Source organism: Prunus persica, chromosome G1, assembly GCF_000346465.2.
Source record: "Prunus persica cultivar Lovell chromosome G1, Prunus_persica_NCBIv2, whole genome shotgun sequence".
NCBI classification, from domain to species: Eukaryota; Viridiplantae; Streptophyta; class Magnoliopsida; order Rosales; family Rosaceae; genus Prunus; species Prunus persica.
The window spans coordinates 47,495,924-47,510,337 of record NC_034009.1 but is presented as its reverse complement, the minus strand read 5'-3'; the positions used below and the strand labels follow the sequence as shown (position 1 = coordinate 47,510,337).

The 14,414-nt window shown below is 35.4% G+C and overlaps 1 protein-coding gene across 1 annotated transcript; it reads left to right on the top strand.

Annotated features, from left to right (window-relative positions):
• LOC18791598 (auxin response factor 1) lies at positions 3,655 to 12,875 on the top strand. Its single transcript, XM_007225091.2, has 15 exons — positions 3,655 to 4,080; positions 4,931 to 5,017; positions 5,921 to 6,036; positions 7,580 to 7,675; positions 7,805 to 7,861; positions 8,043 to 8,195; positions 8,342 to 8,426; positions 9,199 to 9,289; positions 9,395 to 9,559; positions 9,967 to 10,086; positions 10,161 to 10,236; positions 10,408 to 10,573; positions 10,656 to 11,158; positions 11,535 to 11,725; positions 12,042 to 12,875. Exons 2-15 carry the CDS (start codon positions 4,972 to 4,974, stop codon positions 12,211 to 12,213), a joined length of 2,037 nt encoding a protein of 678 aa, XP_007225153.1. The 5' UTR covers positions 3,655 to 4,080; positions 4,931 to 4,971; the 3' UTR covers positions 12,214 to 12,875.

Sequence of the window (14,414 nt, the reverse complement as noted above, 5' to 3'; positions counted from 1 at the left end):
AAATATAAAACTATTGATTCATTCTATGAACATGTTATGCTTTATCATAATTTATATTTTATATTCAAGGAAAAATTGTAAAAAATTAAGCATGATAATTTCCTAAAAATTACCTATGGCAAAAGGTACAAAATAAATCATATTGATTTTTCGATCAATAGATAAATTAATAATTTTTTTAAATGTGCAAACACTTATATTAGCTGGAAACATAAATGTTTTTCCAAAAACTTCAAAAGCAAAGGTCAACGTATGGTTATTTAACTTGTGAACAGGCCAACAGGTTATAGGTTATTGGGGAGAATTATTCTTAGAATGCATATGTAGTAATCTACTCCAATGGTTTATATGGGTGTTGTAATATGTCTTACCATATATCATGGGTTATGTTAATTTGGTTTTGGCAATAGTTTCATGTTTGGTTTTTGTACTTATGGCTGGTGTGTTTTGCTATTCAGAGAATTTGTAATTTTGCAAGGTGTATTTATGCTAATGGTATCATCACCATCATCTCCACCCTATTCTTTATTTCGTTCCCCTCTTTGGCCCCGCCCATGAGAACCTTATTCATTTTCCCCTTTAACAACCCCAACTTGCTGATACTCAACATTCCTACATTGTCAAACTTGAACATCCTTACACTATCATACTCCAATGTAGTGCACACATTTTCATTAACATTAACGATACATGCAATGATGATTTAGGAGATGGTGTGATCTCTTCATCCTCCCCTAATCTTCCCTACACTACTAAACCCCAATGTAAGACATAAATTATGAGCAATGATGATAAAGAAGATGATATTATAGTTCGTGTCCATGATGATGGAGACTTTGTTGGGTATCATGATGATTGAGGTATGAAGCTGAGACTGGATTCGAGGTTGGACCCGGAGCTCAGAATCCTAGGTGAGAATGAAGGTTTGGATGAACAAAATGAAGTAATGGTCATCCTTTTTATCTATATATTCCTAATTGTTTCAAATATATGGTGATTTAATAACTTTATTGGCATGAGATAGATTACCTATCTTTACATTCCCACAAACTTTTTTGCTAATGGTATCATCACTGTTATCATTATCTTCACCCTTCTCCGTACTCCATTCCCCCAGCAACCTCAACTTGTTGACCCTCAATCCTACATTACTGAACTTGAACATACCTTCACTGTCGATTTCTAATGTAGTGTTGGGGGCAGTGGAATCATTAATCATGTCAATTATTCACCGTTTTGGTACTCCTTGTTGGAAATATGAGTGCTAAATTGCTATAAAATAAATAAATAAACACTACAAACAAAACAGATTTTCACAATATCAGAATTGAATTAAAAGAACCTTAATTGAGTCGAGACAAGTATTGGACACTCTGACCTTAAGACGAAGTACGCCCCACACTGGTGCTTATGGTTCACTAGCGTTTGCCTCCCAGGATACAACGACTCCCTTCCTTATGAAAGAAGCACTACAATTCATAAGGAACTTTGAATCAAAATTATGCAGGAACCTCTCTTTATGAAAACTCTAATGCTCACTATAAATGAAAGTATGTATGTAGAGAATTGATTGAATGAATAAAATTGCAGGAGGATTGCTCTATTTATAGATGATGAAATACTCTTTCTAAAAAGGTATCTCAATCTGAAAAGGCAAACAATGCATCCCTTGGTCTGAAGAGTTGTCACCCCAAACAATGCATCCCTTGGTTTGAAGAGTTATCACCTCCCATGTGAAGATGTCTTTAACCCAAGAGTCATGTCTTTAACCCAATAAATTTTATTAATTTCCATTCAAATAGGAAAATCAATATTAGTTAATATTAAATTTTCCAACACTCCTTAGTCACCAAGTATTGTACAAGTCTATGTCTTTGGAGCTCATCATTCATGGAAACCAAAATGTAACACTTGGCCTTACATATCTTGAGATGCATTCTCTCCAAGAGGCATAGGGGCATAAGTAGTCTCCATTACATGAGCAATCTTCTTGATAGTAAGAAATATCTTAAAATTGTGGTACCAATATGGAAAGTTATGGCCCTTTAGACATTATTTATCTAGGATCTTGGCGAATGCAATTCTAGACATATGTACAATTACATAGCTAGGTGTTGGATTGTTTTTAAAACTATTGACTAGAGTATTTAAGTCAAATAGCACCTCCCATAATTTTTAGCAAATTACACATCCCTCAAGATGGAATTCGAGAGTTTCGGTTAAAACTCTTAGTGGGATGGGAGACTCCCTATTATCTTGTTTACCACACCATAATAAGATTTATGGAATCTCATATAATAAAGAGAGGGTGCTTTTGCCCATTCACATCTTGATATGATTACTCATATGGTTCGACATCTAGCAAATGTGTACCCCAGAATAATATTGTGAACCACTATTTTATTAGTTAAGTCTTAGTCCACCGTGCTTGCTTGTATAGGTATTCACGTATGAACTCATCATAATAGAATTATATGAGATTCCAACATCATGCAAGTATATTTATGGTATTCCATGCAAGTATATTTATAGTATTCTTCGTTTACTGACATAATGTTAAAATTTGATTGAGGGAGTTTTGGTCTCATCTTCCATTCACATTTTAAACAAGTAAAATTAACTTATCTTAGGACCACTATTACTTCATTAGCCATATTAATAGTTACACTATAATCCCACTATTTTGTTTTAAAAAAATATAATTTTATTTGAAATTGAAAATATGTATTACTATAAATGAAACACTTTGCATCCATTAAATATCTATATGCTCTATGGTTTATTATGGACTTATGAATTTTGATCTAACATCGAGCCAAATGTCGGATCTAAGTCTAGAAACCCACATCTCCTTCACGTACGTGCCTTTTGAGTGGGATCCAGCCTAATATATGCTAATTCAAACCCAAATCCAAATTTGGACCGGTACTATTGCCAAACCCAAAATTGACTTTGTCCTATTCCGAGTCAAAAGCCCCAAACCTTTTGCATTGGATTGGAGATGGCCTTACAGAATATTGATTAATTAATTAGAATATAATATAATAGTTGCCAGCCAGCCATCACCTTAAAAACTTCAAAGAGAGAATTAATAATTTAATAGTGATTAAAAATGAACAATAAAAAAAGGAAGGTCGAATTAAAAGGTTGAAAGGGAAAGATGGGACGGGATGGGAGACACAAGGGGTAAGCTGTAGGGATTTCAGGGTACGAATGGGATAGCTGTTCGCTCCCCCTCCCTCCCTCCTCTTTTTTTTTATTATTTCCTTTCCACCACACCCACATTTTCATTGTTTATCTATCTATATATATATAAAGCAAAAGACAGAGAATGGTGAAACATTCAAAATACCAGAAAATACCCTTTATTAATTCAAACATTAAGAATTGAAATTATTAATTAAATGAGGATAATATGATAAATTCATATTTTTTAATATTAAAAAAATTAAAATTAAAAACAAAATAAGATAATAGGTCCTACTTTTATAGAACATAACTACCCTGTTATCTTTTATTAATTCTAAAAATAAAATAAAAAAGAAAAAGAAAACCAATTGACACATGCGTGAGCATGTGTCAAGGGGCTAGTATATAATAATAATAATAATAATTACAATGTACGAGAGAGAGAGAGAGAGAGAGAGAGAGTGCGCATTACGCACTCACCCACTGGAACACTCAACAACACCCAACTTTTCTGAATCTTGATGAGTTCTCTCTCAACAACAGTCATCAGTCTCTTTCTTTCTGTCTCTCTCTCTCTGTCTGTCTCTGGCTGTAGCTTGTTCCTTTGTCTGTCTAAACTAAACTAGAGAAAACTCTTAAAATTAAAAACACTAAATTCTAAAACTAAATTGCAAATTTACTATTTAAAATATTATTAAAATAAAAGACAGAGCCAAAGGGAGTGAGAAGAAAGAGAAGAGAAAAGAGGTGGTGTCGGCTTCGACCAAACACGACCTTAATCTTATCATCCACCGATCCCAATCCCAAATCGATCCTCTCAAAACCCTAATTAACTTATTCCAGTTTGCGATTCATTCCGCCTGCTCATTCTCTCAGCTGATCAGCTCTGAGGTACACTCTGCTCACGAAACCTTTCTTTCAATGGTTAACTTTTCAAAAATTTTTTTTTTGGGGGGTTTTGGGGGTTTGGTCTGTTTCTTACCCGGAACCGACATATGTGAGAGATCCAGAGTTTCGGGCTCTTATTTGGTTTGTGAGAAAATGTTGTAACTGAGGATATGAAATGCTTCAATTTTTCCTTATACGTTTTTTGTTTTGCGCAAATAGAAAAATACTGAATTTTTCTTGTTGGTTTACTTAGTAGTGGAAGATGGTTCTAAGTGGGTGTCAAAGAAGTTACGCTTTAGGATCCAAAATATAGGAAAACTTTTCAGTTTTTTTTTTTCCTTCTGGAAAGGTGGGAGCAATCTAACGAGACTCATGTTGGAAAATTTTGAATCCAAGAAAATGCGTTAGATCGTATGCGATCAAAGGCTTGATGAAATTTGCTCCATTCCTGCTTTCCTCTCTTCAGTTCTCCAAAAAAGTGCATTTTGAAATTTACTTTACTGAACAATTGCCCATGTTTACGCTAAGAAAGGTTGACGACCCCAAAAGGTTCTCCATTTACGCTTTATTGTTCACAGTTTGGCGCTGAAGCCTCAAATTCCAACCTTCTTTTTTATTTTTTTTTGATTTTGTTGCCATTTTTAAGGCACAGAGCTGGTTCGGCTATCACAAAAAGTGGGTAAATTTTAAGGCTTTAATTATCAGGCGCTGAAGCTAGTTTTGCATTGATTATGGATGATAATTGATGGTCTTTACTTAATGGGTTTCTCTTAGTTGGTGGCACTATTAATTGGGCAGTGTTGGTTGTCTTGTTTCTATACAAAAAAACCTTTTAACGCTTGGGTTTCCACAGGAAAAGCTTCAGGGGTGGGAGAACATTTGTTTAGTTTTGCTATGACATTCTCAGCTTCCAATCATCCCCAAGGCAGTTCCCGGATAGGTTTGAATTTCTCATTTACCAGAGCTTCTTACTATTCTGAAAATTATGTTTTGCTTGCTATTAGTACGCTATACTGAAGTGGAATGTGAAGTTATTGATTAACCTTGTCTCTTTTGGTTAATATGGTCTTTTACTTACTGAAAAAGAAGAAATTGTTGATTATCCTGGGTGTCTATAAATCAACCTTAAGGATGCTTATGATAAAAGTGTTTGTTTGTGTAAATCATAAATGTTTGATATACATAAATTTTAAGTTTAGTTTGTTGATGGTGCATTAATGTGGAAACAAATTTTATTGAGGCTTTGGCTAAGATTTTTGTGGGTAATTATTTTATTGATGCTTTGACTGAAAATAGAGTAATTATTTTATTGATACTTTTATGGAATTTTACCATAAATCTATTCTAATTTTCTAGAGGAATTATAGATTCATCATTTGTCTTAACATTTTTAGTGATGGTCTGTCAATGAGCAGGAGTATATCAAGTTTGCTGAGAGAAGCCTAAATACTGCATCTAGTGGATAGTGATCTATGTAACAAGATATATCCAGGGAATTTCTGTAGTTTAAATTTGGGATGATAAGATAAAATCAAACCATTGTAATCATCTAATAACCCAAGGCAAAAAGAATGTAAAGAAAAACATTTATAGGATGCTGAGTGCTGTAACTTGTTTCCTGTTTTTCGGGTGTTCTTTCATTTTGTTAATGCTCGTCTCTGAATTGAATATTCTTACATCTTATAATTAAATAATTCTTATCAATATAGCATGTGGTCTCTAAGGGGCTGGAAAGAGTGAAATGTCTTTGTTGGACTGGGTTTATTTGATGTCTGTATTTTGGGTCTATAGTACTTCTTCCTTGTCCTTGGAGAGGCTAAACTTCGTTGATTCTTGTTTATAGGGACATCTGGTGATGCTTTGTATAAGGAACTATGGCATGCTTGTGCTGGACCCCTTGTCTCCCTTCCACGTGAAGGGGAGCGAGTCTATTACTTTCCACAGGGTCACATGGAACAGGTATGTCTGAGTTCTAAGTTTATATCACAGGTAGCTGTGCGGTTTTCATACTTAGCACTCAGGTTTATTGGTAATGTGGGTTGTATTGTGTAACTTCAAATCACTATTTTCTTAATAATGTCAGCAACTAGTTGTGAATTTATATAATGGATTACTTAATACATAAACATGTGTAGTCTTTAAGAAGAAAAAGAACAAACCATGAATTAAAGATAGATATATGGTGAGCTCTCTTGGATAGGTCTGCGTGTTTGTCTTAAGGGTGCCATTTAGTTTGGCCTTGTTTGGCTTTTGGGGTCTGTTTTTAATTGATATAACAGCTAATAACTTAGTCTTTATATATTTTTTTTCCTCATAGAAAAAAAAAAGTATCTCTAGCCTTTTAAGCCTTTTAAGAACAAATGAACAAACCATATGATGGATATTACCTTGTCTTTAGCTTATTTTGCAATATCTTGATTACACTAGCTAATGTGAACTTACAGTCACATCTTAAGATCATGAAAAGAAAGAAAGGATTATTGTAGCCTCAAAATTAGTTCCCTAAACTAACCTTGGGACTGGTTTTAAAAGGAAATAGATCATCTCCAAGGGGGCTTGCTAAATTGTAGCTTAAATGACTAGAAAGTTATAGTAGCTAGCCACTTTTGAAGTAGCTTCTCCAACCACGCTGACTATTTTAGCTAGTTATCAATTTTTTTACTATTTTTTGAATTCAACATTTTGAACTATATTAAAATATCCAATAGCTAGTCCCTAGGAACAACTTTCTCTCACCTCAAGTTTAGGACCTCGTAAAGGTTGATCTATTTTAGGAACTAACAAGATAGCTAGCGTGGTTGGAGCACCTTCCTTTTTTATTTATATATTTTTTATAACACTTAAATAACACTTCTCCAAATTTGAACTAAGTTAGAGTGATTGCAAGTTTTGTATAATATATTTATGTGGACTCGGTATGGTCTTGGATGTGATGTATGTATCCTAGAAGTGCTGGCAGTTTCGAAAGTGTTTCCATGAACTTGGAGTGCCTAAAGGGCATGTCCTTGTCCATGTCATGTGAATTGCTAGGCCATCTAACCTTTAATGTACTTACCTTAGATGCTATACATCGTCTTTACGTGGGGTCTAGCTTATTGCTTGGTTTGTAGTCCAGCGCCACCTATGTTTTGTTAGAACTCTAAACTTTTTTCCGGTGTAATGTTTGAAAGCTTTAGTCAAGCTTGCAACTCACTCTGGTTTGGGTATTCTGCCGTTTCTATAATTTGGTTTAGTGCATAATTTATATTACTTGCATTCCAGCTTTGTTTTCCTAATTTTTCTGTTTCTTTGCTATTCAATTTGTTACTTATATTTTTTAATTACTACTGAAAATCTTTCTATACAAATATTACATAATTGTTTTTGCTTACTTTTAACTGTATTGTATCTGTCAACTGTATCACTATAAACTGATCTCGATAGTCTATTCCTCTGTTAATTTGCTCTGTGTTATTTTACTTGTATATATCTCACGTTTTGCATGTATGTTGCTTTATTGTAGCTTGAAGCATCAATGCATCAAGGGTCAGAGCAGCAGATGCCTTCATTCAATCTGCCATCCAAAATCCTGTGTAAAGTTGTTAATGTTCAGCTACGGGTGGGTGATATCACGAATTTTAGTTTGTAACAAATTAGAGTTTTTTTTTTTTTTTTTTTTTTTCTTTGTTGTGCATCAGTTCTTGGCTCAACTGTCAAGTTGTATGATTTGTACTTAACCTGAGTGTAGGCTGAACCTGAAACAGATGAAGTTTATGCACAAGTTACTCTCCTTCCGGAAGCAGATGTGAGTTCTCTCTCCCCAAATAATCATAAATTCTAGAAGTATTAACCAATTTCGATGAATTATGTTCTTTATAATTGCAGTTTGTATCTAGAGTCATAATTGATTGCAAACCTTGCTTCTCCATTTTCCCTTTTCCCTTTTTGTCATGTTTGCCCTAATTTGATTCTTCTTCATGGATCAGCAAAGCGAGGTAACAAGCCCAGATCCTCCACTGCCAGAAACTCCACGGTGTACAGTCCATTCATTTTGCAAGACACTTACTGCGTCTGACACAAGCACACATGGTGGATTCTCTGTCCTTCGGAGGCATGCGGATGATTGTTTGCCACCACTGGTTAGAGTAGTTTCTTTATTTGTTTTCAGTTTCTACCTCGTTCATACAATATGTTGGCATATCTTCATATTTCTTTTCTTATTTTTCTCCTGGAGTGGAGGTTGGCTCATTGTTCTATGCCTACCCTGATTTTCAATTTCTTTCAGGATATGTCCCAGCAGCCTCCATGGCAAGAATTAGTTGCAGCTGATTTGCACGGAAATGAATGGCATTTTCGGCACATATTTCGAGGTTGGCTTTTATTTATTTATTTGAATGATTTATTGAATACGCTTATAAGAGTATCATTGTAACTGCTTTAGCTAGGAATCTTCATAAATTTTCATTTTATGCATCCAACAGTTTAATCAAGAAGTTTTCTTAATGTTTGGTTAACCATTTTACCTCAAAAGTCATAACCTTTGTCATTGGAGCAACTCCAAGACACCTTTGTTTCGATGCCAGAATTTTTCGAGTCTCCCTCTCTTCATTCTGGAGTAATTCCAAGAAACTTTTGGTGTGATGTTAAAGTTCGGATATCCCCTTTTCCTTCTGCTTATGCTTTGTCCTAAATCACTTATTATGTATCTTTTGATAGAGCCACTTGAGGGGTTAGTCCTCTACAAGTTCTTTGCCATGGGAAAAGCAATATCTCAAGAGGTTTTATGCGACTTTATCTCTCTTTTTTTTTTTTAATTGGTCTGCTTATCATAGATTTGGACTGGCTTGTCCTTAGTATTAGCTTTTTGGTTCAGCCTTCTCTATTCTAGTGTGCCCATTTGTTCAACATCTTTATCTATTTATTGTACTAATTTCTTCAACAAGACGATATATTTTCTCCTACTTTACTGTGAAAATCATGACTTTTAAATTCAGCATTATGTTGTGGAATATTTGTATCCATATATTGGTTAAAATGGCTGGCATCTTATGATGTTGCCTTTATTTTATGCTCTTTTCAGTTTGATAGTGGGCTCCTATGCTTATATTGTTATTACAATTTTCCTCTTCTAAAATAATCCAGGGCAACCTAGGCGGCACTTGCTCACAACTGGGTGGAGTGTTTTTGTTAGTTCTAAGAAATTAGTAGCTGGTGATGCCTTTATATTCCTCAGGCAAGTCTATAGTCAATGAAGAGGATTAATTAATTTTGCTTTTGTTAGTTTATCCTTAAATCTGTGTGCTGTTTGCTTATATGTCATTTCACATGTATGTTCTAGAGGTGAAAATGGAGAGCTGCGTGTTGGAGTAAGGAGACTCATGAGACAACCAAGCAACATGCCATCGTCTGTTATTTCTAGTCACAGCATGCATCTTGGAGTTCTAGCTACTGCTTCTCATGCTATTGCAACTGGGACACTATTTTCTGTCTTCTACAAGCCAAGGTATTTTCTCTTTTGCTTTATTCATGGAGGCCAATAAGTAGTGTTCCCAATGTTCTTGTAACCTGATTATGTGTACTTTCTCTGACTATTTGATGTCTTATATATGGCACTGATTTTAAGTGTGAAAATGGTGGTTTGAATAAACATGTTTAGTAGGTATTGGTATCGACATAATCTACTCTTTTAGAGTACATATATATAATATATATTATGAAACTTTTAGAGTACATTTTCGTTGTTGGAAGAATGAGATATCTTTTAACAAGTTAATCGGGTTGTGCATTTCAAATTGTCAAGTTGTGTAGTTTGAAGCCTGCTTCCCCCCTGTTGGTCATTCTTTGTGTTTGTTCTATTACTCAAATCTATCCTGAAAAAAGAAAATATTTTGGTGGCCCTATTTGTCACAGAACAAGTCGATCTGAGTTCCTTGTAAGTGTCAACAAGTACCTTGAAGCTCACAGTCACAAACTCTCTGTTGGAATGAGGTTTAAGATGAGATTTGAGGGTGAGGAAGTTCCTGAAAGAAGGTATTTTTGTTCTGCTTGGTATCTTATGAAGGAAGTCATAGCATTCGGACCTAACAAATTTTACTGCACTACAGGTTCAGTGGCACGATTGTTGGTGTTTGCGATAATACATCACCTGGATGGGCAAATTCTGAGTGGCGATCACTAAAGGTTTCTATATTTTTCTGTGGATGTTCCTAATTTGAGTTTTGAGTCAGTCCAATAAGATATGTTTCTGTGCATCTAATGTGTAGTTGTTAGTTAATTCTGTCTCATTTTATCTTCTTTTTTTTTTCTAATTTAGAAATACTTTTCCAGTGAGTAATGATATTATTTTTTCAGGTCCAATGGGATGAGCCCTCTTCAATATTGCGACCAGATAGAGTATCCCCATGGGAATTGGAGCCATTGGTGGCAACTACTCCCCTAAACTCCCAACCTGCACTGAGGAACAAGCGGGCACGACCTCCTGTTTTACCTTCGCCGTCCCCAGATCTTTCGGCACTGGGTATGATTATTTTCATAGTGATGTGTGATTTGTCTGTCTTGGACTTTTTATTCTGATTTCCTTTATGGTCTTTGTGTACTAGGTGAGTGGAAATCCCAAGTTGAGTCTCCTTCAGCTTTCTCCTATAGCGACCCACAACGCGGCCGAGACATTTATCCATCACCCAAGTATAATTCTGCTTCAAAAGTCAATTCTCTGTGTTTTACTGGGAATAATTCTTTGGCTGCTGTTTCTGGGAACTCAATGTTTTGGTCTAATCGAGTTGATGGTGTAACGGAGTCTTTCTCACCCGTTACGAACAAAGATTGTGGGGAAAGGAGACAAGGCACTGGGAATGGATGTAGACTGTTTGGAATCCAGCTACTTGAAAACTCTAATGTAGAGGAGTCTTCACCTGTGGTTATGGTGTCTGGGAAATTGGGGGATATTCGACCAATTTCATCATTTGATGCCGAATCTGATCAACATTCCGAACCATCAAATGTCAATCGATCTGATCTCCCTTCAGGAAGTTGTGATGCTGAGAAGTCGTGCCTGAGATCACCTCAGGAATCGCAAAGCAGGCAAATCCGGAGTTGCACCAAGGTAGTTCATGTCTTTTTATCCCTCAACCTAATAATATTTTCCAACCTTTTACTGGATTTGGTGCAATTTTTGGTTCAGTATTCTATGGGCTTGTCAATATTGATGTCTACATTCAAATGCTTGTTTTTTTTTTTCTTGAAAAAAAAAGTAAGAATCAGGTCAGTTCTGTCTTTATTTGAGAGCTATTATATACAATTCTTCTGTCGTGGTCCCTCCTTTTAGAATCTTAACATTGTTTTTTCTCAAGAAAAATTCTATTGGACTACACTCTGGTTTATGCCTCTTCATTCCTTTTTTGAGAAGTCATTGGGTCTTGGGTGTTGGTGGTGACTGCATGATCGATTGTTTTTTCATTTTAAAAAAAAATTTGTCTTAGGTTCACATGCAAGGGATTGCTGTTGGACGAGCTGTAGATTTGACACGGTTTGAGCGGTACAAGGATCTGCTTAAGAAACTGGAAGAGATGTTTGATATTGAGGGTGAGCTCTGTGGATCTACGAAGAAATGGCAGGTTGTGTACACCGATGATGAGGATGACATGATGATGGTTGGGGATGATCCATGGCAGTAAGTTCATCTTACCAACCCTTGAATTCTTCATTTGAGTCTTACAGTTGAAGATTGACTGCTTAAGTGCTTCAATTGTATCTCATCTTAAATTTAAGAACTAAGAATACCTGTGGTCCTCTTTTGGACTCTTCTTAAAAGGAGCATAATGATTAGATGGTGTTGGGACAGTAGAACTGAAGATTCTTTTTTGTTTATTTTAAATTTCGGGTATCCATCCCATGTATGAACTTCCGCCAGAAGTAATTAGGTTAATGAATCTAAACTTCATGCCTTTGAATATTCATCCCGTAAAATCTGTATACTTTTGTTGCAGTGAGTTCTGCAGCATGGTAAGGAAGATTTTTATCTATACAATAGAGGAAGTCAAGAGGTTGTCACCCAAGATAAAACTTACACTCAATGAAGAGGTCAAACCAGGAAAGCCGGATTCTGAAGCAGCGGTCAACACCGAAGACCAGTCATCCATTGTGGGACCTGCATACTGATCTGCCCCCTTGTCTCTAGCTATATAATGAAAAATTGGAAAAAAAATTGGAAAATGGAACTTGATTGTCACATGAGGTTCTGTCTGCTAGGATGATGCTATCTATGACAAAGTACACATGCTGGAAGAATTGGTTGAGTTTCCCTGCATGCTGAAATGGAGGGGGGCAGTGGCCTGTAATGCACATGCAATCTGGAGAGTCACTGCTCGTGACAGGGTTTGGGTGTTATGGTTATTGGTTGCCTAGTTTTGCCAAGAGGATCTCATAGTGCTTGCTTGTTTGGACCCAAATGGGCTACCAGAGTTTTTCTACTGTGTATGGTGGGGTACATGCTCTCCCATCTTCATCTGTTTTTTTTTTTTTTTTTTGGTCCTTTTGGTTTTGTATTTATTCTCCCTTTGTGATACTTGTCGAGACATGATGCATCGAGCTTTTGTACATAAGTATATAGCCTTCCATTTCTTGCTTGCAAACGACTTGCGTCTAGTTTTTTGTCGGGAAGAAGCTTTTGGGAGTTCAAAGCCTTGTCTGTGCTTCCCGGATTCCTGTCACCTTGAGATGCTCATCCTAGAGCTGATGATGCTGCATTTATGATTGTACATGCTGTTTGCCTGTGCAGTGCTTCTTTTAATACAAGTACAGGAATTTATATTGTCTGCGCATCTCTTTGTTTAGATTGACCGTTTACTGTCAAGGCATATCGATTTAGTCTAATTTTTAACTTACCTTATCCATGAAAAGTCAATGTACGGCAGACCTTAGTGTCAAAAGAATAAAAAAACAAAAAAGAAAAAACAGAAAAGAAAAGAAGGAAACTGGGAACTGGGAACCAATTAAGTGGGCCTTCGTGTGATATGATAAAATTTGACTCAACAGGGCGAGTACAAAGATAAATGAGATGGGAGGGGCTACTTGAGAAGAGGATTGGGAATCAGTTCAAAATTGTTGAGTTTTGGCCGGATTTAATCTTATGTAATGCTATTCTGGTTATAATTTTTTTCTATCATGGATTCAATTGTGTTTGATATTGATTTATTTTAAAAGAAAAAGAAATTGGTTCCCAGTTTGTGGTTCGCATAACTGTTATATACTATTTATATATTCTTAAAAATTAGATATGAACTCGAAACTCAAGCATTCATTAGGAACAATTTAGGTCCATTATTTTGTAGTTTATATAAATATTGTTATTAATAGCCATGCTGATGAATTAGGGTAGTTTGAATGCACAGTTTCATCTGCTCATTCAATTCCAGAAACAGAAGACAAAGTTGCAAGAAGTGGTGCACAATATTATTCCTCATTCTCTTCCCATTGTAATAAGTTTTCAATCAAAATTTCAAGTCCAACTTTATTTTGTGTTGTATCCTCTGGTGTTTATTATTTAGAAGTCCTCCTTGTGTTAAATGAAGTAATATTTGCTTGTAGGGTTATAGATGTTTATAACTTTATATAAATATTTTAATTACTTCAACTCAGATATTGTAAATTAACTTCAAAATGCAGACTCGCAAACTCAACAGTGCATACTAGAAACTTTCAAGTAATGAGATGGATACATGAGGTTTATCCGTTCAAACTAAACTATTTTAACGAGAAAAACTTACATGAAACAAATATTATAAGGAACAGAATTTCCAACCTGCAAACATGCAGAACACAAGGCATGTTGGCTAAGGCTTAGGAATAAAACTTCTGACTGCAAATGCTAAAACCTCTGATAGATAGTGTTATGGGTGGTCCAACTTCCATAAGTGCGTTGCTTATGCCTTGTAAGGCAACTTCAAAGGTTGCCGTTTGACAGCATGCACCAGTATATACAGACTATCTACCTCAACCTGATAAGATGAGACTCCAGAATATTACAGGGTGTTTCATTATTATTGTCAATATAGGGGCTCAAATAATATTAAAAAACCATACATGAAATGTACTTTAGAAACACACCCAAAGATCATTTACAACATAATAAAAAAAGACACCCAAAACACTCAAAACAAAAGGGTAAAACCGGTTTGACATAAAATAAAATAAAAAAGGATAAAACCAGAAATTAGTATATTAAGTAAACTCAAAAATAGGACAAACGTAATATTATCTCTAACTTAACCACTTGTTTATTCCACATCGGTCAACCTTTTTTTTTCTTTCTTTTTCCTTTTTCATTTGTGGTTTGTTTGATTTTGGTTCAATTTGGGGGG

What these genes read in the sequence shown, in the direction of transcription:
- LOC18791598 (XM_007225091.2), top strand. Translation starts at nt 4,972, where the DNA reads ATGACATTCTCAGCTTCCAATCATCCCCAAGGCAGTTCCCGGATAG. An exon ending in AAATCCGGAGTTGCACCAAG is followed by an intron (nt 11,159 to 11,534) that starts GTAGTTCATGTC and finishes AATTTGTCTTAG; the next exon opens with GTTCACATGCAAGGGATTGC. An exon ending in GTTGGGGATGATCCATGGCA is followed by an intron (nt 11,726 to 12,041) that starts GTAAGTTCATCT and finishes CTTTTGTTGCAG; the next exon opens with TGAGTTCTGCAGCATGGTAA.